The sequence below is a fragment of the Haemaphysalis longicornis genome, unplaced genomic scaffold, assembly GCF_048455015.1.
Source record: "Haemaphysalis longicornis isolate Haplotype H1 unplaced genomic scaffold, Haemaphysalis longicornis Haplotype H1 scaffold_3, whole genome shotgun sequence".
In the NCBI taxonomy this organism is placed as follows: domain Eukaryota; kingdom Metazoa; phylum Arthropoda; class Arachnida; order Ixodida; family Ixodidae; genus Haemaphysalis; species Haemaphysalis longicornis.
The window spans coordinates 46944753-46971747 of NW_027526335.1; the positions used below are offsets into that span (position 1 = coordinate 46944753).

General features: G+C 46.7%; 1 protein-coding gene across 5 annotated transcripts; it reads right to left on the reverse strand.

Annotated features, from left to right (window-relative positions):
- Nucleotides 1-25062, reverse strand: Arfip (ADP ribosylation factor interacting protein arfaptin). 5 transcript variants are annotated; one of them, XM_077703091.1, is made up of 9 exons: nucleotides 24706-24975; nucleotides 22824-22871; nucleotides 16305-16532; nucleotides 13786-13842; nucleotides 12859-13016; nucleotides 11628-11744; nucleotides 10433-10846; nucleotides 3729-3836; nucleotides 1-1287 (listed from the first exon to the last, which is right to left on the reverse strand). In XM_077703091.1, the coding sequence occupies exons 1-9, from the start codon at nucleotides 24722-24724 to the stop codon at nucleotides 1279-1281; spliced, it is 1158 nt and encodes a 385-aa protein (XP_077559217.1). In that variant the 5' UTR covers nucleotides 24725-24975; the 3' UTR covers nucleotides 1-1278. The 5 variants fall into 5 exon arrangements, with proteins under 5 accessions (XP_077559217.1, XP_077559220.1, XP_077559216.1 ...); XM_077703094.1 differs by having other exon boundaries at nucleotides 1-3836; nucleotides 24941-25062; XM_077703090.1 differs by having other exon boundaries at nucleotides 1-3836; nucleotides 24706-24978.
- Nucleotides 25063-26995: the final 1933 nt, after the last annotated feature.

Below are 26995 nucleotides of genomic sequence, written 5' to 3' on the forward strand. Positions count from 1 at the left end.
TACAGATGCCATGTTTTTTATTGACTTCAAAGAGCAGCTTAACCCAAACAAGCAGTAATTCAGTTGGTCTATTCGAGTTCTCTTGTTAGAAAAATAATACACATCATTTCAGCAGCTTGCCTGACAACTAATGCTTGGGTGGTAAGGTAACGGAACTTACATGATTTACGGAAGAAACAGTAATTGGTTCTAATCCACACAGGCTAATGCAATGAACAATTCAGCTTGATTTGCAGACTGCAAAGCACTAAATTTTGCGTAACAAACAATCTGGACAGTGATCAGAGCCAATAGTATTATACCAACCAGTCCACTGCCTAGCACAAAGCAACATTAACACATGCATGCAACAATTTCCTATTGTCCAGAGATACCAGCTCGTGTGAAATCCTAGGATAATCAGTTTCTTTAAAGTAAGTTGAACTTGCTTGATATTAAAATTCTCGCTACTTCAAACAACATTCTTTGCAAAAAAAAACTGTTTCTAGGCTGATGCACAACACTGCAGTATTGCGGGAAAGTGGAAGCAAACATTGAACACATAGTGCTGCTAATGCTCAAAGAAAAAGAAATGCTTTTATTTAGACTTCCGTCCAGGTGACTGTGGGGGTCAAAATCTGTCGCAGCACCTTTTAAAACACAACGCAATCTCTCCGTGAAATGCAAAATGCACAAGAAGAAAAACGGGACCGAAAGGTGGGACAAACACAAGTGCAAAGCTCAGTCAAACCTCGCAGCCGAGGTCTTCCCGAAAGCAGCGCGGTGCTGGTGTTTCAACAGCACTCGGCCAATCTGGCCCCAACTGCACTTGGCAGCTGTTTGGTGGCAACCTTTGAATCGCATTCACAGAGAAGAAATTTTCCTAACGCGCAAGAAACTGGCCTACAGACACACAGCACATACAGTACAAGCTTTATAGAGGCACCAGCTGATATGGCAAATTATGACAAGCATAGTCTTATGTACACACAAAGCAGAACCACGCTTGCCTCGGGCAAAGCAGCAGCACAAAATTTCATGTCTGACTAGAGAAGTGGCAGCAGTGAACAGAGTCGTGGGAATTATTTGGAAGCAGAAGACGTGGACAGAAACAGGAGAGAAAAAAAAGAAGAAAACCTACTAAAACACTCGAGGCAGACAGAGCATTTTCAGAGGCACGTTACTCGCACTCCCCTCATTGTGGTTACATTAGTCCTTTCACGCTCCTATGTAAAGTAGGAAAACCTGTTTACATCGTCTCGGGAGATGCAAGAAAGATGCTGGTAGCCACGCCTTCCTTTATTGTGGCTGCAAAAACAAAAAAAGAAAAATAATAAACAATGCATAAGGGAGAAAAAGCTCATCTGGAATGTCCTCTAAACCAAAGAGCCCCCAAGGAAAGGCAAAAGGGCCTTTCATAATGCAGACAGTTCCTACCCAATTTCTATGTCTCAATAAACTACCTAGAGCTATGCATGCAGCCAGAATCAAGATGTGCTTGAACTGCATACAGCTGACCACAACAGGGCCGGCATGCCTTATCTAGTCTTGCTGCGCAGTAAGAAAAAAAGAGAGAGAAGGATACAAAAGATGGGTGTAATGAATGTAGCCTTGCCTGATATGTTGACAAAATGGAATGCTAGTAAAGACATTGCTACTGGACATCGAAGTGCAAGTGCCACACGTACACCTCTAGCTCCCATTAAAAAAAAAAAAAAAAAAATGAGCACAATTTTTCCCTGTAATTGTAGAGTTAGAGGAGTTACGAGGTGTGCAATTACAAAAACAAATTACAATACAAGGTACAGTCCTTGTTTCAGCTGAAACGCGGAATGACCAGAGAGTATAGCCCGAGCTTCCTGTGCAAGTTATCCTGACGAAACCTACAATGTCCTCCGCTTTCCCCAAGCATAATCGCTCCATTTGTAGCTGAAGAGACAACATAAGGTTGCAGAGAGTGATTTTAACATTACAGTAACAAAACACAAAATTTGGCTTCACGAACGGGTTGGCCAAGCCCACAAATTCCCTGCACATTCATGAAGCTCTCACCAGTCCCTACTGGGAACACAGTACAAATAGGAACAGCATCCCTGAAATTTCCAGGCACAAATAAAACAACAAGACTTTTCTCAGAGGAAAAAAAAAAGAAATGCAGGCTTGACTATTACACACACAAAAAAAATCTCGTGGACAATGTGTAGAGGCCTTCGTTTTCAGGCTTCACACAATTTCTAAATTTAAGGAAGTGCAAATCACGAGCAACCTCAAAGGTAGCAAACTGCGGAAGAGAGTTCTGTTTCAGGCTACACAGGCTTGTTTTCTTCTTACCACAAATATTTCTACCGACAGCAAACTTTCGTGGGAAATCTGTGTTTAGCCTGATATCTATTTTAAAGTCATCCGGGGAGCAATGAGCGGGCAAAATTGGGGGTTACCCAAGAACAAACGAGTTTACGTATATGGCACTGTGTCCGAATGATCATACAGTGGGGTTTCTTCATGTGAAAAACACCTGTGAAATAAAAATTACACGCACACCAGTCCACATATTACATCGTAGCCTTCTTCTCCAACAGATTGTGCCAACTGCTTCATGCAATCTTCCCTGCAATCAGCAGAACTCTACAAAACAAAAAGCAGCTCTTCCTTCACAATGCCCCGTTAGACAGACCCAAGCCACCTGGAGAAATTTTGACCCTTATGCCAAGGTTGTACTGGCAGCCCGTAGTTTCCCTGTTTTTGTTACTCTCAACACTGCAGCCAGATACAGCTATTACATCCATCAGTTTACAAAAAAAGCGAGGGTTTCACAGCAAAATGATACAGGGCGAGAAAACGCTGGCCCTACCAGCATGCTCTCATAAAGGATGCCTGTGAGTCGCATACCATACCAGGTAACTTCCCAGGAAGGTAACAAGCAAAGCTTAAACCTGGGACCAATTTTTCAAACATACCAAAGACCTTCTCTTCTCATCTTTAATCATCTCTTCTGCAAGGCAAGATTGAGAAGCCGCATAAGCAGCTAACTGGTGTGCTGGACTTAAACAGCAGACTGCATCTACCTGCCGAGAGCGTGTGCGTGCAGAGAGCCTGCTCACAACATCACTGTGTGGTGTCAAGACCTCTGGAATTCTGCTTGATAACCAAAGACTCTACCTTAATAGGTTGGTTGGTTGGGTGGAGCCAAATGGTTCCAGTTCATGCCTCTGCCCTGTTTCCCACTGTAGCTCATACTGACTGTTTTAGTCACGTGCCAAAGCAGCAAAACTTCTCTCTGGTCAACTTAGACAAGCACGCTGCACTCGCAATGCTAAAACTCTCCGGGGAAAAAAAAAAGAAATTTCCTCGAACCGAGTATACATGTGCACAGCTGCTGCCCTCCATAAACACAACCACCTACAAACACAATTGCAGCAAAACCAACATACGAGTTCTGGTGGCTTCTTTTCAGTCATGCACCACTCGGAACTACAAAGTTCCTCACCGGCAATTGTGACACACCTGACCAGTTGTTCAACTTGACTAAACGCTCTCCAAAGAAATAAAAAGAAAATAAAATAAAAAGGAAACCTGAGCCACTTTGTGCCAAAGGCCAATGTGTGCCATGTTCACTCCCCCCCCCCTCCTCCTCCCGACAATAGGTGGGGCGCGTTCACGACCGGGATGTGGTCAGTGCAGAGTGCAGCAGCCCAAGAAGGCCGTCACTGCTCCAGCCAGGAGGGTGAGTTGGCGTTCGGGTTCTTCACCTTGATGTTGAACTGCTTGAGGGTGGCCTCCAACGAGGCCTGGTTGCCCGAGAAGTAGGAGGACACCGCATTGTGGAACAGCAGCAGCTGCTTGTGCATCACCTTCACCTGCACACAGAGAAGAAAAGGAATGGCACAACTGGCATCGACCCTTGCCGTTCAGAGCGACCCTGCGAGCAAACAAACAACCCGGGTGGTCATCCAGGCACTCGCCTTTTCTTTGAAAAAACACGTGGCTACTTGAACTGTGCATATAGAGCAGTTTGGCTAAAACCCCAAGAAGTCGCAGGAACCCTTTAGTGCGAGCAACTAGAAGCTGTGGTTGCAAGTTCTTCACTAACTTGGCAGAACCTCCAATTAACACATGTGCAGTATGTCACCATCAAGGATGCGCATCCAGCTGACCAACAGCAATGGCACCAGTGTTTGGGGTAAGCAAGCACTCAAAGCGTGCAAACCAGCTGACAGTCTATTCTGTCAGGGCAGCAGTAGTGCCTTCAACTTATTCTTGACAAACCAAACAGCAGCTGCTGCTTCTAATTCACGACTGCCCGCCCAGTCTGGGTGAATACGCTCACTCTCCAAAATGCTGCACATACTATTTTTGCCAAACAAGGCAGTATCAGCTATACATAACCGTTCGCAGAACTGCATAATATATAGGCAAGCTTCACAGTGGCAGTAACAACAAAACACGAACAAAAATGGCAACGGAGCCGTGGCAATGGATCAAGAACGGATCCACAATGAAAAAAGGCAAAGCAGCAAATGTGGAAGTGCGCCGAAACCAAAAAAGCAAAGAAAAAGATAAAAAGGAAGTGAAGCAGAGAAGGGCAGTGATTGACCTTGGGCAGGAGGTCAAGGTCAGAGCTAACGTTTCAAGGAAACAGGACAACAACGTGCCCACCTTGCCTTATAGGAGAAGCCCGCATGAACTATAGGGGCATGAGAAAGCAAAGCAAGAACTCCTTCCACACACATACACCTTGGACACCCTCAGAATGGGCCGCTGATAGCATAACAGAGTAAGTATTTGTTGAATGGAAGTATAAAAAGAGCCACACCGTGTTTTCCCGAGATGGAACAGGTGTGTCCGGTCGACATTTCTAATTTAGACAAAAAATTTATATATTGTTCCTTGTGCACAGGGGGAAACATATCTGAAGTTGTTTTGTGAAAAAAAATTCATCCCTTCTCAAAACAATTGGCTTGGGTCAGTGACGTGTTGAGCGGCTCGCAGAAAATTTGAAACTTCTACCGCGGTAAAGCAAAAACTACCACAGCTATCGCCCTAGTTCTTTTTATGTAAAGACTTTGCATACTCTCAAATGATTTAACACATTCATGTTTGGGTTGCAGAGCGAATTTAATTTAATAAAATTTATCAAATTTGAAAAACTTTTGAAAATTGCCCAAATAAGGGGCCTTTTTCCTCTGCATCTAACCAAGCTAGGTAGTTCAAATTTTTTAGTGTTGTTCTTCTATCCTTGTTCAATCTTCGTGCCAATTTAGTTTATGTGGCCAATGGGGTTCAATTTGAAAAAAGCACTGCACTGCAGCTAGGTAACGCATTTTGGTATGTACTTTGAAAGCTAATAGAAAAAAAAAAGGCCGTCTTCGATTTTCTATCACCTACATCAAAACCATGTAGCACTATTTTTGTTGTTTTGCAGCTACAAAGCGCCATATATGGCCTCATTAGCAGTATTACGGTGACATTTTCAAGTGGTTTGTATGAAGCTTATGTCGGCAATGTAGGGCGAGAAATGGCCATTACAAAGAGCAAATCATTAAAAAAACATTGCGGTGAGCATGCCTTGTTGAGTATAAGTGTGAACAAAGTACCCAGAATTTTCGCAAGATGTAGAAAAGCATCCCAGGGGGATCATTCAAGCTAGTGCACTCACTCTTCCGGATGCATTGCTTCATACGCTACTCAGTTTTGTGTGCGCTCTGTGTAGGCCCATTTGCATACACAGAGATGGTAGGATGAGATCCGGACCTCTTGGGAGCGACCGGGGAGCATAGGCTATGCGCGAGCTGAGTACGTACTTGCAGCGTTGGAGGAAGCGCTCCAGCAGAAATAAGTACTGAAGGACGCCGGCTAACCTACCAGCTTAGTTTCAGTAAGGTATGATCTCATGCTTTCTAGCAAAACGAAAAGTATCAAACAAAACATATAACCATGACCTTGGTCGCCGTGAGCGATAACGAGACCAGGCGGCTTGAAAGAACCGCCCGAACAGTTTCTCCATGATCATCACCTGTGGTGATTCACGCACATCGACGAGCCCCACGAGGCTCAATGGTCCAACACTAGTGAGGAGCATGTGCTTTGGGCTGACTATTTTAAGTGCAGAGTACTTTAGGGGCTCGCCGTGTCGTCGTACTTTGCTGTAACGGTCGATATCAAACGACTGCCGGAATCAGGCGGTGCCGCGAGATAATGGACCCAAGTAGAGCCCGGCGTTCCGTCGTAGGGTGTCCCGCAGAGGTTTCGAAAACCAAGCGGTGTAAATAGTCACAACCGTTTGAAACTCGTGACATGCTGGTGCTTGTCATACATCTTCCGTTGTTTAGAGAAAAAAAAAAAAAAAAAAAGCTGTAGGTACATTTGACGCAAAATATATGTAATTAACTAACAGCGCCCACGTTCATTTAGTTAGGGATGCTCGTTTGGTTGGTTTTAACAATAGTAAACGAAAAAAAGTGGTAGTGCAATGCTGGCACATGCGAGAGGAAAAGCAAGCACAAAAAGAACAGAACTCCTGCTGACGCTGTTTTAGGTGGGGGGGGGGAGGGGGGCAGCACTTCAGAGGTGGGAAATTTGAATTGCTTTGGGTGGTCGCAGTGAGTGGATAATGGCGCGGTACAGCCCATTATGGTGAATCAATTTCTCCGCACTTCCATCAGCTTTCACATTGAGTGGAACGGCTTTAAATTTTTAAGAGGACATAAGAAAAAAATTGCCTCAAGAAGGAACTTGCAAGACGTGAAAGATCTGGACACTGGAACAAAAAGGTCCCATTCAGCCGATTAACCAACACATACACCTGACAGCAAAATAAGCCGGGGCACACGAGCGTGTGGCGAAATGCATTGCTGCACCATTTGACGCTGCACTCCTGGTGTCACGGCATCAATGTGTGCATGCGCTTCCTACCACGCTCGCTCGCCTGTCGTTTCCTGCACTTCAAGTGGCAAAGCATATCACATTCAGCATTTCGCGCCAGGGGTCACTTTCTTTGCTCAACATGTCTCGTTTGCACACTCTTTGGGGGCAGACAGCAAAGGTTAAGTGTGTGCTGCTGGTTCTGCCCTGATCCGACAGATAACATATATTGTCCGTCTCAATGATGAACTTCGGCTACATCTCACGTACCGTATCATTCCGCCTAAGCGACGGACCCGGAAGTCAACGGGCGCACGCGTTTTGAAAGGAGATTGCTATGAATGCGTGATATCGTCTGCCTTTTCTCGCGTAGTTTGTTTGTCATCGCTGCAGTACTTTATAAGCATATTAAATACAAAAATTCACTGAAAATGCTCGTGCTATGTTCAAAATATTCCCAGTTAACGCACTACTTGCGGCGCGCGGAGCAACATCCGGCCGGGGTGATGAGGCACAGAGGCAACTTCCGTTGCCGTTCTTAAGTTGTAACCGAGTATAGCAGGCGTGGTAGGATGTGCATGAACACATCGCTGTCTCGACACCAGCACTGCAACGTCACCCGCCGCGGTGACTCAGTGGCTAAGGCGTTGCGCTGCTGAGCACGAGGACGTGGGTTCTATTCCCGGCCGCGGCGGCCGCTGTTCTGATGGAGGCGAAAAGCAAAAACGCCCGTGTGTACGAGATTTCGGCGCACGTTAAAGATCCCCAGGTGGTCAAAATTAATCCGGAGCCCTCCACTACGGCACGCCTCATCGCCTGCATTGCGTCGGCGCGTTAAACCCTACAATCCATCAATGAGCACTGCAACGTCAGATTGCGTGGCAATGAATTTGGCCACGCGCCCCTACTTATTTTGCCATCGGGTGTACATGCTGGCCTGTATTTAAGGTCACTAGACGGCTGCCACAATGAGGTTTGACTGTATAAAATTTTCATCAAAATTAAAGATGTCAACCAGACACGCTTGTCCCATCACTCGGGAGAAGACCCCACACAGCTCCTCACACACAGTCTGGTCATCGGCCTTCCTAATGTCAAGGCACGCTTCTAAAGAGCCCTCAAGTGAGCCTAACAAGACAACGGTACCAGTGCTCCCTGGCAATCGTACAAAACCAACACGCTGACATTGGCAAACGCTGCCGTCCTTGGAACATCACTCAACTGCCACCTCCACGGTTGGGTAACTGTACGAGACATTTACAACCAAGCTCGAAGGGTTAGTAGCAAGTAGAGCAGTGCACGGGCCGCAATTTATAGGCCCGGCCTGACCCGGCCCGATAGAGACACGGCCCAGGCCCGGCCCGGGCCCGAGAAATTTATAAAAATTGAGCCCAAGCCCAATGAATTTTTAAAATCTGAGTCCGAGCCCGGCAAATTTCTAAAATATGAGCCCGAGCCCGGCCCAAGCCCGCCAGAGTGTTGTTAAATACCATTCCTAGTCCAACAGGATATCACCATGAACTTTAAGAAGTTTGCTGTTAACCTAAAAACCGTAAGCACAAAGCGAATACAACTACTTTAGATTTAAATTTCCTTTAAACTTGGACCGAACTTTGTACAACTTATCCTCACTTAGAAGCTGTATTTTTGGTAGTCATGTAACTTCATTTGCCACTTCACTTGCCAGTCTTCGAAATCAAGGCACGCCCGAGGATACCTTAAATGATTCCGAGTAAGTGGAATTTTTTATTATTGCAATTCTTCAACAGATATTGCACCTTTCGTTCTTCCATTCCTTACTGAAATTTGATCAGACGATGCATCTGGTTTCACCATTTGATTTTTGTCTTTCCCTCTAGTTACGTTGACAGCATGATTTTATCTGCACTTCTGTTCTTTCTTGCCTTTAGTCACGGCTCTAAAAAAATTGTTGCGCAAAAAAATCATGGGCTCTGCTTAGAAAATTGGTTCTTCAAACTCTGCACCCACTGCGAAATCCAGGTCACGTTTCTTCTGTTTGTTTTAGTTTGAGAGGGAGAGAGAAAATACAATCATGTTTTAGTCTGGCTGGAGTGCCCTCGTTTTCTGGCCCGCTCTCTCCCACTAAGCTGATGGGACCCAGAAGTTTATTTTATTGATGTGAAGGCTTTCCAAGTGCAATCGTCTTTTCATCATATCTTTTAACGGCGCGGTAGTGAATTAGCACTTCCTTTTTTTGTTTTCACTTTACCTGAAATATCAACAAGAAAACTTTCTCTTGCCAACAATTTAGAATTTGCGGCACAGGATAGCCGGGCCTCAGGAACTGCCCGGGCAGGATCAGACCGGCACAACTTGACAAAATTTTGGTTCAAGCCCGAGCCCAGCCCGGGCCCGAGAAAATGCGTGCTACCCAACCCGAGCCCGGCCCGGGCCCGTGCACTGCACTAGCAGCAAGTACACTTGCATTGCGGTTAGTGTTGTTAACTGTACATAGCGTTAAAAATAGCATTATGATTAACATCTCTCTTGTTCGTGACTAAATGTTAAGGGAGCTTGGTATTGTGCTTCTTTTGCCCATACCATAGTGAGCGTTTTGTTGTCAATCTGAGACTCCAGTTCCCTTTCTTCACTGCTACTGGCAGGAGCTGAACATCAAAGACCAACATCTGGTTACCAGTAGAGAATACTCTCTCGCTAAAGATACACAAAAATGGTGGCAACTAAACTGGCACCCGCAACAAGTTTTTAATGCTTTAAAAAAGCACTGACAGCTGTGATCAAGAGCCAGGGAAGTGTAGTTCACAATACACAGGAAAGGTAGGAATGCGGTGAGGCCATACAGCACCTTTTACCGAGAGGTTATTTTGTGGTAGAAGCGTTTGTTGCCTACGTAATAGCCCCAGTCAAGCACCTCCAAATGACTTTACTCAAGATGCTGGCCCAGCCGATACTGCCGAATTGCGAAGGGGCGTGGTGAAAGGGCGGTAGCATTACACAGCCCATTTTAGAAAAAAATTACAAGCCCCTCCGTCTAACGACGACGATGGTTGAAATGCGAAGCTGTCCTGCGTGCATAAATCAAATGGCAACAGGCCAAAGTCAAAGCTGCTGCAATCAAAGTCCAAGCTCAGACGACAGCAAACGAATTCCTCACAAAAAAGGTGAGCCCCCCGCCATCGTCGTCAAACCATCATCGTCGTCTAAAATCTTAACTGCCAGTCCAAAGCCAGAGTCAACTCAGCCGAAGTCCAAAGCCAATGCCTGCGCAATGAACCCAAAAGACATGCTGAGCGACCCGAATTCGAAGATGGCGCAATCGGATAGACATCAGCTTCGTAGTGTGAGGGAGCCAGGTTCCATTCCGACCTCATAAAGTGTTTTTTCCCCTGTTTCATCAGCAGCATCATGACACACACCCCCATTGTGTAAAGTTGGTTTTCCTGCAGGGCGGTTTGGTTATGACACCACCATCAGTGGGACCAAGAAAGCTTCGCTTTAAAACAACAGGTGCACCCAGATACACCCAAATAGGAGAATATCTCAGTGCACTGGTCATAGCAGGTCAAAATAGGCTCTTCTTGCGCAAGGGTACATGCAAGTGAGCCCCCACCTTGTTCTCCTCGAGGAACTTCATCTTGATGGTGACGTCGGCCTTGAGCTTCTCGTACTTGTCGCGGTGGAGGGCGAAGTTGCGCTGTGCCTCGTCCATCTTGGAGGAGATGGCCGTGGTGGCGGTGCCCTGTGGCGCCCCCTGGGTGAGCTCCTCAAGATCAGTGCGGTAGGCGTCGTACTCCAGCCGGGCACTCTCGTACTGCCGCACGGTGAGCAGGGTGTCGTCGATGGTCTTGTTGCACAGGGTGGCCAGGGAGGAGACAAAGAAGTTGAGCGCCCCGAGCAGGGTCTCCCCGTTCTTGCTCAGCGAGCGCTGCGCCTCTGCGTTGTACCGGAACTCCTCCTGCAGCGGCGGGCTGCGGTGGGCCAGCTCCTGGAACGCCTCCGCCAGGCAGCCCTGCGTCTGCACCACCTGCACAGGGGCGTGTTGCGCGGATTCCTTCCCTGCACACCACTCTTCGGACAGCAGTGTCCCTCATCCGGCTCAGAGCCCGTATGCTGTGCCTCGCAGATAATTCACCACGGGGGTCAAGAGTCCTCCCAAAATCACGTGCATAGAGTCAGCTTGGCATCTCCTCGACTCTAGGTAAACCAGCTAGGGTCTGCAAATGTTCAGTTGCCTCGTTATGTGCCAAACTTTAAGCTGCGCAATGTGTTTCGATCAAGTGGCTGCATGCAGTCCAGGCTGCTGGCATCTTGACTGATACCAAAGGGCCTGCCTACAAAGGCCAGCACCACGTAAACAAATGCATGCATTTACTTTCTTTTTTTCTTTTTTTTTTTCAAAACCATGTAAGGACTGCTGTTCTGCACAGTAAACCTGACACTCTGACCAACGCAGGCCATGAGCAATACGGCAAACGCTGCCCATTGTGGCCCCTCGTGTATCATTGCTAGCCAGCCTCTGTGCAGTGGATGTTGTGACCTTAGGTGTAAAGACAGTTTCAAAGTTACACCGCGGTGCATGCCTCCAGGTTGGACCTGTTCACAGTACTAATTCACGGCAACATACAAAACGCAAACGCTTCTATGACAGACTTCGCAGCGCAACTTACGAAGGCCTCACAATATACAATGAAGCAGCAGCCTTTAATAAACCACTAAAGACGTGCACCCTTGCCTCTGAAAGCCTCATGCCAACAACACTGCCGCAGAGGAAGACGCAGAGGACAAGACGTGTCTGGCGCACTCACCTGGTGGAAGTGCGAGGCGAGGGCCCGGGCCAAGCGGAGCACGTGCAGGTACTTGGCCTGTGTGTCCCGCAGCAGCTCAATCTGGGCTTCCAGCTCGGTGTCCACCGTCCTTGTGCCCTGCAACAGAAGGATCAGTGGGGCACCACGGCAAGGCTGTAAGGCTTGATAATTGGTGAAAGCAAAAGCTTTTCTTCATGCATTGCGACTGCCTTCCATATACGCACAAAACAGGCTGCTCTGAAGGTCTCATTGTAATTACGCCAAACACAACTTCTCAGTTACTTGAATTCCCACTCGCTGACCACACTTTGGAAAGCTCTTTGATTTAAACCGGAGTGTGATCTAAGGACTGCCAACAAACAAAAAATTACAGGGGATGGCCAGATCCTTCCGAGAACATCAAGGCAATAGCCAAGTTGGATCTTCTGTTACGGCTGAACTTTCTCTTGAACTTTGCAGCCATGCCCGTCCCCACTTGACCACCTCCCTGAACAGCACCCTACGAAGCCTGTTCCACTTGCTTGCCATCGCCAGGAGCCCCCTGTTCACCCTCATCGGTACCTTCGGGTCCATTCAATTCAGCCTGCACATCTTGAACCAGCTCACAGCGGTGCAAAGCTAGTTCCGCCATCCTGAATAATCGGCGGAACCAGACCTGCACTTTTTTCATCTGCTTCTGCACCTGCCCGGCAGAGAGTGCAGGCAAAGCCATGAACTCGTCCTGCTCCCGTCGGCGCCGCCGGTGAATCAAACGGCACGGTTCAGGTGACAAGAGCTGCACCACTGAAACGAACGGCGGAGTGCTGCAGTGCCTGAACTGAACTGGTTCACGTGGTGCAGGTGAAATCAACGGTCCCCTGACCTCTCAAGGCGGCTCGTATTGCACGTGCAGCAGCAACCTTTCTTTCCAAGCACACTCCGTTGCTCAGGGCACTCCTCCGGCGCAGTTTCCCTTTCCCAGCGTGTGATCCCCAGCTCACGGTCTGACTACTGTGTGGTTCTGTGTACCTCGCAATGATTTTCTGTACTTCCCGCAGTTGCTGAAACAGAGTTTTTGCTTAGGCTATTGCATTAAAAACACAACTGAACAAGCAGATTTTCGGCAAAAAGGACTTTATGATGCATCCCACTTTGCCTATATTTTTGTCGTGGTCGTACGAATACCTTCTGCAACAATGCTTTCGGATGTCAATGGGCAACGAAAAGGAGCAGAGGGAGACGGTGGCCCCACCTTCCCTAGCTTCTCAGAGAGCATCTGCCTTGTGCACTTGTATGTCGAGACACTCCACTGACGGAGGTAGTCAATCTTGGACTGGCCGGACTTGGTCACCCGGGAGTCGCCCCCATTCTGCACCGGACTGGGCGTCGTCAGTGGCACAGTCGTGGTCGCTGCAGCCAAGTGACACACAAAGCGGCATGACTGAGCACAACCGGCTGGAATGAATCTCCACTCAGACAACTACAAATCCTGGCATTTCTATCAGCAGCAGAAAGAACAGCTCCGTTGTAAAGCCATGAAGACACCTAAAGCTTAACATTACATTCTGCTGCTGCTGTTATAATAAAATTACACAACAAACTGCACTGCTAACACACACAGAAAATGTGATGTCAAATGTGAAAATGAAAGCTTCTCTTTGCACCTAGCTTATCAGTTTGCAAAAGAAAAAAAGAATGACAGTAGGTGTTCGCTAAAACTAATGGTGCTCTTTTTTTTTTTTTTGCTAAGTGGGTAGCTAAGAACCTATGCAAGAACATTTGGTCCATCCAACCTACAAACCAGCAGTTTTCAGTCCCTGTAACGACGTACCAAATGTGTGGCATTCGCTGCATGACTGTTAAAGAAGCTGCTTGGAACCTTACAGCACAAAGGTCAAACAAAATCAAATGCTTTCGTAAGCACTGCTGCGAACTTTGTGTCATATCTATATGTACCCTTTTTTCTTCAAGCTGAGAACAGCATTCCCACAGCCAGCCATCAAAACCCTCAGCACTCATCACTAATTTCCGGTCACGTGTCTTTCCTTCGCCCTAAACCATTTACAGAGCCACACAACTTGGTTAACTGGACAATTTCCCGCTGAAACACGCCTGCGGCATATACAAAATGAACTGAATGGGCAGTGAACAATGGGTAACAGTAAGCAGCAGCATGTACCGTGTTTCACTGCAGGGAGTCCACACCCAAGCAGGAATCCACAAGCCTCATTTTTCACTTGCAAGAGACAAAGAAAAAAGTTATCTGCTCAGTTACTCGAACAGCAAGTTCTCCTAGACGGCAAAGATCAAGCTCACGACAACACACCTCCCAAATTGAGGAAAACAACACGTCCTTTTCAGAGCATACAATACAAGTGCAAAAGCACTTCAGTAAATTATTCCCCCCCTTCCTGTATTTACTCGACCTGACACCTATGAAGCTAGGGTGTGCTATCACTGGCCATTAAATTTGTTCCTCTGCACACCCATCTTGCGCCGCACGTGAGACCAAGTATTTTGTATTTTATGGGACACATGCAATGCAATGCAGCACCTTTTCAACTATTCGCTCTACTGATAGCACCAACAAGGCCGCTTAGAAAGAAGTGGTTAAACAAGCACGTTTTCAATCCTGCCGTCACTTAGCCACTGCAATGGTGCAAAAAAGAAAAAGACACATTAGACAGTTTTAGTTGAGCGTACGCTAAGAGTTGCACGCACACGTAGGGGCAGCATAGCGCACGCAGCGAAGTTCTAGCGAAGAGACAGTTTTAGTTGACCGCACGCAGAAGTTGGTGCGTGGATAAACCAGTAGCGCCGAAATGCGCGCTTTGTGTGTCATGCAGTGCCACTGAACGCCAGATTGACGAACGAAGCATGTGGCCTCGCGCATGGTCCGCAAAGCCCGCGGCTGCCGCTTAAGTACTGCGCATACGCTCTCGCACCTCCGCAAGTTTGCTTGCGTGCGCAGAGCTGCTGCGTGCACTCAACTAAACCTGTCTATTAAGTTCACCTTTACCTACCACATCAGCCTTTATAGGGCTGCCTAAAAGTAAAAATTTTCGTCAGTCTGTCTGCCTGTTCATTAACGTTGCCTGTTATGTCAGCTGAAAATGGCCAAACAGCCACATTCCTGTTGCTCCCTCCAATCCTTTCCCATGCTCAAGCCTTCGTGTGTTTTCCCATCTCAGGCAGTCACCTGCTTGGTAGTGCCGCTTTGCGGAAACAATTAGGGTTTGTCCACCCTTTGAGAGGTGTGCTCGTGCGAGTCCATGTTTCCTGGTCTGCCCTTCCGGCTGCTTGCGAAGCTAGGGTGGTGATGTAAGGCAAAACCCCCTGCTTCCGCGCGCCACACCATGGATGAGCGGCTGAACCAGGCATCCCTGCCGTCTCCACTGGAAAGCAGGTTCGTCACTTGCCATCCGTTAACAAAAAATTGCTGCGTATCTGCTTGCTTTGCTGCAAATGAGCTGCTGGCATGGCTCAAACACATGTCCACAGTACTCAGTGCGAAGGAAAACCTCGAGCATCTTTGAAACAAAATATAGGTAGATAATTTAGAGTACCAGTGTTCTTTTAATTAGGAATACACGTTGGATCGGTTTTTACGATAACGCATGCAGGAAGACAGCCGGTCAAAAACAGTGCCAAGGAAAGGAAAGATAAAAGCAAAACACAAGATGACAGCTCAAGCTGTTCCAAGCAGAACAAAAACAAAAAATAAGTTTTTGTTCTTTAATTTTGGAGGATTAATGCTCCAAAGCATTAATTTTGATCCCCCTGGAACCTTTAATGAGTGCCGAAATCTCGACACACAGGCGTTTTCACCTCCATTTGAAAAGCTACCGCTGTGGTGAGAAAAGAGATCCGGGCTGTCCCAACTGATGATGTGCAAGAAGCGCGAAAGTGAGAAAATTTAACTGAATGAACCTTCATTGCCTTCACTATGCGGAGAGTGAGATGGAAGGGGGAGAGAATGAGGGTTGCAAAGGGTACAGAAAAGAGAGAGGGAGTTACATGGCAGGGGCGGCAGAACGCTATCGTTCTTTGAAAACATTTGCAGCGAAGCAAGCACGTACGTGGCCCATTCTTGTGCATGATCTCCATTCTCTTTTACTTGCCAGCTGGCAGCAGTCAACCCCCACAAACAGCTTGTGCTAACTTCTGGTGGAAATACTTTCGGTCTTTGGGGGGGGGGGGGCGAGGGGGGGGTAGGAAGCACACAAATGCACTTTTCTTCTACCTCCATGAAATTTATAGGTCCCAGTGTGGATTTTCACTCGTGTCTACTACATGGGCACAAGAAAAAAATTGAGTTTTCATTGCTGGATCACCCAGAATTTTGTTTTGAAAAGTCTGAAAAAGAAGGAAACTGACACCCACCCCTGCCACATCCACCCACAACAACAGTGGTTAGTGCCACAGAGTTACGAGTTCTATTCTTGAGTGTAACAAGATGTCCATCTCCGCTATTCAAGGCAAAGTGCAAGTTTGCTGTCAAAATTCGAAGCTGCACAAATTTCTTTCACACGTTTCGTTGGTGCAAGTCCGAATTAAATCCCTCTCTTGTAACCAAAAGTATCTTTACTCCGAGTCAGTTCTAACTACTTCGCCCTTGACTAAGTACAGTGACGTAACAGAGTGACAAAATGACAGACTTGAGGGAAATCAAGAGCAGCGTGTTGGAGCTGCACTCACCGGGAGGCTGTGCACTCCATGGAGAAGCGAACGAGTTTGGTGGTGCGCTACTCCTCAGCTGCTGCTGGCCAGCCCGGTGGCCCTCGGGGTGTGGCATGGCGCCACCAGAGTGCACCACGTCTCGGCTCTCGTTGAGTGGCGGCACTTCGTCCAAGGCCTTCCGCAGGTCCTCCTCAAATTCACGTCCCGAGTCCGCACTGTGGCTGGGTGACGACACTGAAGTCATCACTGCGAGCACACACCACACCTGCCTCAGCCCATCATCATCATCATAATTGCAGTCACTGCTGCCAAGGGCCCTACTCCCGACTGCACACATTCACAGTGAACTGTGAATTTGCCGGAAGTCTTTCCTGATTGGCTTTTAATTTTGGTCACGGGCTTCCGGAAGACAAAGCGGTTGTGTGTGCATTCGTCATTTTGAAATTTCACGACATTTACGGGCACCAGTTCTAAAGTTTGCCTGATTTCTCTTCACTGAAAGCGCATAATTCTTTGCCGGCAATGAAAAAGTAGACTAAATGCAGCGGACACGACAACGTACGCCTGTCTTTGCTATTCAACAACAATACGACTCGTATGTCACGCCCTCTGTGATTGGCTGAGAAGGCGTGACGTAATTTAAACAGTTGGCGCGAAAAATCACGTCACACATCGGAAACTTCAGCCTGCATAAAAGTGACGTAATGTTTTGTGACAGCTTGAAAATGGCGGCTGCTGTCGCCGTAAAATAAGGCAAAAAAGTTCACCAACCTACAACTGTCTCTACCAGTGGACAAAGCACAAGCTCACCTTAGGCTGCCGCATAAACTACTTGCAAAAACACGGCTCAAACTATGCAACATAACCACGTTTCACCTATTTCTCTACTTAACAAACAATTTTCATACTCCGGCAGGTTGCTGGTCTTTTGATTGGGCAAAATAAACTACCGGCACTGGCCAGGTTAGTTTAACCAGTTCTTGGCTCAACAATATTAGGCATAAGATTGGTAGTTTTTAAGAACCTTAGCTTGCACTGACTTAGAAAGGATATGAATACTTTGGGAGCAGTAGAGACTTGTAGTGAACAATAAACACTGGGTTTTAAACACGTAACAGCCCCCTATTAAGCAGCGTTCTTAAGAACACAGACAAAATGTCACCAAACGCTCCTATTTTGAAAGTTAACGCCACCTTACGCGCAATCCAAGGCTTCGCCACCCTTACATTTGCTTCGACAGTTAGAAGAGGTAATTTAAGCTGGGAATGTCCAGTGCACGGAAATACAAAAAGGAAAGCAGGAATAGGGCGAAATTACACGTTTTTTCAATGATACAGCAAGCCTGCCATGAATGCCGCATTGACTTTGAGCATGAGACGCCCTTTGGGCATGAGGGACAGTGCCAACAAGCCCACCTAACAAATTTCTCGGGGTACGCTTTAAGCCGATAGGCCAGTTTTTGTAGATAGCAAGCAACTAGCTTTGCATGCCCGCATATCATGTGTTCTGGAAGCGTCAACATGAAAAAAATCGCATCCAAAACGACAATCTAGCACTCTTAGAAGGATCGTCCGGCTCATTATACAATATTTAGCATGACGTGCAGACGAACCGTGCTGGCAAATTAATCGAATAAGTTAACACTTATGAAACATCTCGTGATCACGCAATCGACGGGCCTCGACTAAGCAGAGAAGATTTTGCATTCCATTTGTTTGCGGCGTCACACGCCCAGCTGCCGGTGCAGTGCATCTCGTTAATTAGGTGTCACTTTCATATACTTGAGCTCTGCAGTGAAACATCAGGCAACTCAAACAATGAGCGCCGCAAAAATCGAAACATAGCAGCTGCTTGCCTCCACAGGAGGAATGTCACGAACCTGTCATGCAAACTGCCTTGAGCCTCGGCCAACGCCACGCACCTACGGTGGGCGAACTATCATCCTCGAACTTACAAGACAGAGAGGTCGCTATTGGAGTCTGTGCAGTACCAACTGTAGTCGAACGGGAAGGTTACGACCGGCTGTTCGCACGCTCCAATGAGGCGTCGAAGTCTGCCATTCATCGGCTAATGGTTACCCCTCTGATCAATACAGGTCCCTCGAGTGTGTACCTACGAACCACGCCTAACAACTGAAACCCTGAACAGCAGAAAGCGAAGGCGATACGCTACAAGTTGTGTAGTACTCGTAAAAAATTATCGCCCATGAGTTCAATAGCTCGAACAGCGCGAAAGTCCTCCGTGGAACGGTGCCGGATCCACCCTTAGTGGCGGAGAAGAAATCATCACAGGCTGAGCGAACCCTCAGGCTTTCAAAACTTTCCGCTCTTACCTGAACGCCCAGCTGAATTCGCTCCGTGGTGCTATCCTCGCCAAATCAGCGGTCCCATCAAGGCTCGCAAAATCCAGGTGAAACAAACGGCCACTCCATTTATCCAGAAAATAAAAAAAAAAAACTTGCGGGCCGCCTGATAGGAAACGCTGGCACAACGTCACTTCCGCCCAGTACAAAAAGAAAGTTTCTAAATTCACCGTTTAGGGACGCCACAATAGCGTTAAGATACGATGTTCTTTAGCACTAAAATGTTTGTATAATACAAAAACATTGTACACTTTTTATAAAAAACAATTTTAGCTCTTTTGCTACTTTTTTTACAACTTTATTTTAAAATTTTTACTGCGTTTTGGGGTTCGAGTTCTTGATTCTAGTTCACTGTAGTTATGATTGACTCCTAAAACAGTTGATTTTACTTTTTTATTTTCTATTTTTTGGTTTTTTATTGATTCAACGACTTACTGGTTCATTCGCAAAAGCGCGCAAAACATATGGCGGTAAATTCAAACACGATCAACAAGCGAGTTAGCCATGCACTTCTTTTTCTTCACGCCGTCACGAGCGTAGGGTTGCAAACATAGCATCATTCAGGGACCAAAGTATAAGCTAAAAGCGTGACTCGTGGCTCTGTCTTTCCGCAAAAGGGCTTGCCACAAGAGCGAGCAATTGAGGTGGAAGAGTGGAATTGAGGTGCTTGATTGATTGATTGTAGGTTTCGACGCAACGCAGGCGATGAGGCGCGCCGCAGTGGAGGGCTCCGGATTAATTTCGACCACCTGGGGATCTTTAACGTGCGCCGAAATCTCGTACACACGGGTATTTTTGCTTTCTGCTTCCTTTAGAAAAGCGGCCGTCACGGCCGGGAATCGAACCCGCGACCTCGTGCTCAGCAGCGCAACGCCATAGCCACTGAGCCACCGCGGCGGGTAAGAGCCTAGGTGAACTAAGCTTCTTGCACACAAAACGTTATCACACACCGTACCAGGAGGGAAGGAAAGCTACAAACTTTCTCGCGAAGGTCCCGGTTGAATACATTCGTTCGGACCCCTTCAACACTCCGGCGCCGGCTTGTACCGGTGACAATGTGGGCCGGCACTTTCTCAACTTGGCCGCCAAGATGCTAGCCGATTGTAGCGCGAAAAATAACACGAAATGTACACGAAAAATGACATTAAGTGCTTAATGCCTGAAGTTTTAATGCCATTCATTCGCTGCTACACGCAAAAATGTAATGCCATTCACTCTAATGTCACTTTGGTTGAAGTAGTTCCGCACAACCCATTCACCTTCATGAACGCTACACTCGAACGCGATGTGCACCAAATGAAACCAACGAAACTCTCAGCACCCGAGTGTTGGCGCGGAAACGTAGCTGAACTTCGAACTGAGGCGATTATTTGTGCAGTCTTGTGGCGAAGTTTTGAAGAAGGCGGAGTTCGCTAATACAGCGGCAAAGGCCAAAACATTGTGTTACTCGTCGTGTTAAATTTTTCAGATTTGGCTACCGCTGGCAGGCGACGGCAGCTGCTGAAGCCACTTTTAGATACGGCTCACACCATTTTTAAGACAACACTCTTTCTCATAATGTTTTTTTGGCAAAAACATTTTTAACCTTTGTAAGACGTCTTTCGCTGCGTTAAAGGCATCTAAATATGTGTGAATGAATGAGCCACATGAGAGCGATCGCGAGAGCGACTTCGAAACACAGCGCCCAATACAATTATCGAAGTACACACGGCCTCGAGGTTTATTATGTGTGCACTTGCCACAAAAAAACGCGGAATAAACTTATTTCAGTAAGCAGAGAATCGTACTTTTCTAGGATGCACTGTGCCGCCGATCGCCCCTTCCTCTCGTTCTCCCCGATGATGCTTAGCGGCTTCCTCTTTGTTGATTGATGGTAGGGTTTAACGCGCCGACGCAACGCATGCGATGAGGCGCGCTGTAGTGGGGGGCTCCGGATTAACTTTGACCATCTGGGTATCTTTAACGTGCGCCGAAATCTCGTACACAAGGGCGTTTTTGCTTTTCGCCTCCATCAGAAAAGCGGCCGCCGCAGCCGAGAATCGAACACGCGACCTCGGCTTCTCCTTTGTAACTGGGTCGTGTTGCACAGCGACCTTAGTCGTAAAGCCGCTGCACAATCACCTCGCCCAAAAAAGGAAACCTTTATGGAATTTTTGGGGTAGTCTGACTTTGTTCGCATGTCTTCCCAGGTTGTTCTCTGCTCTTTTCCCACCAACATTCTTACCTTCTTTTACTAACCTCTACTGCTGTCCAATTCACCTTTCCGTTAACCTTAAAGCCAAGGGCTTCCGGAAGCTGGATGTCTTCCTGACTGAGGACTGGACGAATACCTTTGCACTCCGTTACTATATGCCGCATATTTTCTGGCTCCCTGCCGCAACCTGCGTATAAGCGTTTTAATGTGTGCTCCTAATGCCAATCGACCTACCACCCTCTGATTTACTTCTAGCCCTGATTCAACCTCTGATTTGACACACAATACTGCGTTTGAAAAGGTGAGTGCTGGTACCATTGCACCCTTCCAGATTCTTCTCACTAATTCATGTTTGTTATGTCCCCATAGTGATCTGTGCTTCATGATAGAGGCGTTTCTTTTTCCTTCAATACTTAAATGCTCCTCACGTGTTTTTAGATAGGCCTGCCCTTCGTTTATCCACATGCCCGGATATATGTATTTCGTTACCCATGCATGGTATTGTTGCTTGTTGAACGAATACCGATTCGTTACGGGCGTCGTCATTAAAAACCAGAACTCCTGACTTTGCTGTGCTAAACTCTCACCCCAGATCAGTGGCTTCTTTCCCGCATATATATCTGTGAGCTGTTGCAGACACTGTACTATGTCATCCGTATATATCAGTTCCAGGATGTGTTGTTTCACTTCCTGTTTTTTTGCGGCTATAACACAGATCGAAACCTATTTTACTGACTGCAAGCTTTTTTTCTAGTCTTGCCATGTACAACATGAACAGCAATGGCGACAGAAAACAACCCTGCTTTAAACCTCTATTTGTGACTACCGGTTCGGTGCCCGTTCGGTCCTCCCAGTTAATTTGTACCTCGCTCTCATGCATTTTAAATTTCCTGCAGCCGCTGTATAAAGTCCTGACCTAATCCCTCCTGCTCAAGTAGGCTCCATAGAAATTCTCTATCTATACTGTCGTAAGATCCCTCTATATCCAGAAATGCTATCTATAGTGGTCGCTTAAGAGCCATTGACGCCTCTATGCATTGGATTAGGACAAATAAATTGTCCTCTAAGAGCCTGTCTCGTCTGAACCCGTTTTGTAGTTCTCCCAGTGTGGCGTTCCCCAATATCCACGCTTGTAGTTGCGTTCTTATGGCTTGCATTGCCAGACTGTATGCCACTAAGGTAACTGTAATAGGCCTGTACGAGTTGGCATCAGCCCTGTTTCCTTTACCTTTATAGATCAGCTGCATCCTGCTGTTCCTCCAATCGTCCGGTACATGCTTAGTTTTTGCCACTTTTTCGATTGCTCGAATCTGTTTTGCGTTGCTTTTTAAGCCCAGTATAGGTTGACCAGCCGTACTCTTCGGCTTTTTTCCGGGTTAGTTTCTGTACGCACCTTGTTGCCCCACTCTCTAAGAGCTGTAGTCCTATCTCCGTTCTTCTGAACTTCTCTTGTATCCTTGAGCGAATGTTAAATACCGCCTCTTCCCCTTGTAAAATACCGCCTCTTCTCCCTAAGCCAAAAGTTGCGCCCCTTACGGCTCTCCTATTGGCTAGACGCTGAGGCCACTTCCGGAAGGTGAGCGATTTTTTTCTGGCGACCCAGAACCAAGCTTATGATGAGCGACTTAATCCGCGGCGAAAAGTAGTTCGTCGCTAATCACGTCGCTCCCCAAATAGCTCGCGAAATCACTCCATGTGGTTAGCGCTCCATATGGTTACCGAAAAACTAGCCACCATAGCCAGACCCGTGAATTATACTAGCGTCTTCATTCGCATTGGATTGCAAAGGAATGATGTAAGATTTTTGTTTCCCTAAATTTCAAAGGAAAAAAATATGTTTAGTTTAATTTTGCCGGAATAATAGCTGTCGAAGCACGTCTTTTTTACTTGGCTTTCCCGAAATAAATATCACTGGTGTTTTCCTTTCATGCTTTCCGCGAGTGAAATTTCGAAGGATTCTGACTGTACCGAGAATTCTTACCACCATTGTCGTTACCTTCGTAGCAAGAGTCGGCGAGAATCCATGATTCTGAAAAACAGAAAAATTCAGTCGCAAATGGAATCATAAAGAAAACTTGAAACCACAACCATGCCGTGTACGAATATTATGGAGAGAGAGAGAGAGAGAGAGAGAGAGAGAGAGAGAGAGAGAGAGAGAGAGAGAGAGAGAGAGAGAGAGAGAGAGAGAGAGAGAGAGAGAGAGAGAGAGAGAGAGAGAGAGCGTATGTGTGTGGTGGTAGAATCGGTGGTTAGCTGATGAATTTACGTAACTTCATTTTTTCTTCTTTAACGAAATTAACGCTGCTACTGCTATACTACTGCTATAACACGAAAATGGCGGGTTCGGCGCCAGGTTCTGTTCATTATCGGTTTACTAGTCACGAATCTTAACCCCTTCAGTGGCTGGTTGAGCGTGGCAGTGAGCACTATACTTAGCGTTTTAGGGGGAAAGGTTTGCTGCTAAACAGCGTTTTCCAAATGCCCTCGACCCCACGCATGCTCCGATTTCTCTTCTGCGATCACGGTTTGCCCTGAACTCTAATGTCGAAAATAATACCAGGCAACTTGGTTTTAGTCAGCGTCTGCGTGCCACTGCGTTTATAACGGCCGACTTGGCAACGTTTTATGCAGAGTGGAATCATAACTGACGCGACGCCGTTAATTATTATCAAGCTGCACGTAGCATAACCATCTCCCTTGCTGCAGAAATATTCGATCCTGATTTGTCTCAGTTCTTGCGGGTCAGGGTTGGGAGTACACGAGCGATTTGTATGGGTTTTGGTGTACGCGGGCACGAGAGGTCTAATGCTATACTGCTATTGTGTAGCCATATTGTGTTGAAAAGTTGTTTTTGCATTTATAACTATCCCACGTATGTGTGGTCTGTCACACATACTATATTCACTAAAATGTTACAAGGCATTCAACGTGGTCGTAAGTTCTTGCTTCCAACCCAATGCAAAAACCTAAAAAACCCAAAAACGATTTCACGCCAAACATTTTTTTTACACGGTGAGGTTTGCATAATTACTTTGAATTGTTGAGAAACCACGCCTCCTTGCTCGCGCATGCACGCTCAATCATCGCACAATGATCATATTTTATAGCCCATTTATAATCATCAGAGGGGACTTTAACTTCGACAGTTTGCAAGGGAGTGGTATTGAAATATGATGTACACGGTAAGAAAGGTTGCATGCCAACAGTTATACGATACAACGTCCGGGTCAGCTTCCACGGCATTAAACCACTTATTAACACGACTAATGTCCCTCTAATATTGAAAAAAAAATGTGGAATTTAAATAAGATATAATTTAAATAATGGGCAGGGGGGTCCACATAATCATACAATACAGTTAACGCATGCCCTCCGCCGAATTCAGTTTTAAATGATGCAACTGATTTATATGAACACATTCTTTACGCAACCTACAATAGCGCGTTTGAATGGAAACAGCCATTCCAACCGAGATTAAAACCGCTGGATCTATTGTTTCTTGCACTACAAAAATATAAATATGACATGCAGGAACACCGAACAGGAGGATTTTCAACGAAAGAAATTCAGCGGCTGCTGCGTTCATTGTTCCTCTGTGGCGGATCGATTTAAAGGGAGCAATTCAGCCTAACGTAGAGCAGCTTTGGGAATACAATCACGGAAATGAGTTCAACGTCATAAAATCCCAGCTTTTATAGCCACCGTAATCTGCCATTCGCTGCGGAGTCTAAGCTATACATGAACTAGAGCAGGCACTATGTCAATTAAAGGGGAAAAGGGTTTGAGAGCGCAGCGGACGACGGCACAACCACGACGGCGCCGACGGTTTCACAAAGGGAGGACGGTGGCAAATGGTTTCGCACCCTCAATGTTGTAGCTCATTATTCCAAGTTTCGCCGCGTCGGCGCCGCGGTGAGTCGAGTAGATGGGCGACGAGAGGAGCGCTAGCAGGTGACGCTTACGACTTGTTCCGGCGTCGAAGGAACGCGGCCTTCTTTCCCACGCATGGCGCCAAGTAATGTGGTACACGTAGGCAACATTCTACGAAACAGCACTTCACGTAGACGTGGTAACGACCGCGTATACGGCTCGTCTTACGCTGGGTATATATGGCGACTATGCCTCTTTTTTTCGGCACCGATTTTTTTGTGCGCAACGCTCTGGCAGAGCGTGTTTGAACACCCGTCTGCGCGCAGACGAGCAACAGCTGTTGGGTTGGCGCCCTTGTGTGCGGGGATATAACAGCGCAGCAACACACGCGGGCGTTTCGAATGAACGTGTACGTAAGTACCTATGGAGGCTGCATTGTAGATTGCATTCCTCGGACTGACGTGCATGGTCACTGCTCTTACATCCGCATCGTTTTAGGCATAATGAATTTCATCTTTAAAAGAGCAGCGAATCTGCTTTAGCAGTGAGTGCATGTGTCCTGTTCTGCTGGTGCGACTGCTGACTCGAGCTTTGGCGAGCTGTGGCCTGGACGACCAGCTTCGGCTGTCAGTGCCGTCCCCGCTCAACGCGTCTGGGACTGAGGAGCTTCGAACCAAGCCCCATCTCTTGGTCATATACAGTCGAACCTCATTATAACGAAGTAGTATCGGCACAGCAAATAAGTTCGTTATAACCGTCATTCGTTATAACAGTAGAGGTAAAAATCGGCTGTAACAAATCGACAATCTGGCTCCCCCCCAAAATAAAAACTTGATACAAAAATGCATTTCTTGAGGCTTAGAACCCACTATACACAAGGTAACCCTTACCTTTCTCCTTGTTGCATTTCGCGCTCAATGAACCGGAACATGAGTGCGTGAAATTACTACAGAACAGAGTTCACTTGAGAAAACTGAGAAAACAGGACTGCGTCCTTATTTATTTGATGAAGGATGTGATTTTCGTCTGGTGGATACTCACAGCACCGAGCAGCACGAAGTTTTCCACAGTGTCCACGAACAAAACGGCCTGTATACTTCTGCAGTTTCGGATGCCGGAGGGTTTTTCCAATTAGCTTCTCAGCCTCCTGGTCAAATATTTCTTCGTTATATCTGATATAGCGCGCGGCTCTCGCTTTCAGTTTCGTTATAAAAGAATAAGTGTCATTGAAATAAAGCGTGACCAACCAAAGTCTGTATTTAGTTCGCTATAGCCGATAATTCGCTATATCAGTGTTCGTTATAACGAGGTTCAGCTGTAGAAGAAACGTTTTTTTTTTCTCAGTCTCTCGGGCGCTGTTCATCTTTATGCCAACTTTTAGAAAATATGCGGTCTCTATTTGCCCGTTCATTTTGGTTGCGTAAATGCATAAACTCAGTGACTGTACACATTTTGTTTATTACTCAATTTTTTTGTGATACCTTACCTCCCTATCTACAAAATCCTGTCAACGGCCATGTCAGCACCAAAGCGTGAGAGAAGATTTCTAGTTCCTGGACGAATGCCACGGTGAGTAACTGTAACTGTGTGTAAGACGGGTGTAATGTATACGTGTATGAGTATTGGTGGGATAAAAAAGCACATATACAGGCTTGGCGAGAAGACCTGCTTGGGTACTATCTCTCCGCACGGGTCTTGAATGAGAGTATGCTCGTACGCATTCCTAAACTTTTCCCTTGCGGTCATAGCCAGAAATTTCTCCCAGCCCTCACGTATAGAACAATTTTGCTAATGAAGAGACACACTGTAGAACTTTATTACCTTCAACAAAGACGCTTCGGCGAGCCTCATTCACGGTCGAGTATCTGTGACACTTTGGAAGAGCCATTGATGGTCCGAGCCATTGCTGTGAATCACAGACCACAATTCACGACTCTTTCACTCTAAGAAATCTACGCAGGTGGTATTCACCACGACACCCCAAAACGACCAATCAGCGTGACCATGTCTGTCCCAGCGCAGATTCTATTCTTACACTAATGGCATGCTGGGCCTCGTCAGTCACCAAATTTGCAAATTTGACCACGCTGATTGGCCGTTTTGGGGGGTCGTGGTTAATACCACCTGCGTCGATTTTTTTAGAAAGCTGGCTTGAAGAGTAAAAAAATTCAAATTCAAATTTTTGGGGTTTAACGCACCGCAGATACACCGACCCAGCGTTGCATTTGAACACGAGTCGCGCCCTAGTAGAGTGTTCGGATTAATTTTGACTCCCTGGGCATC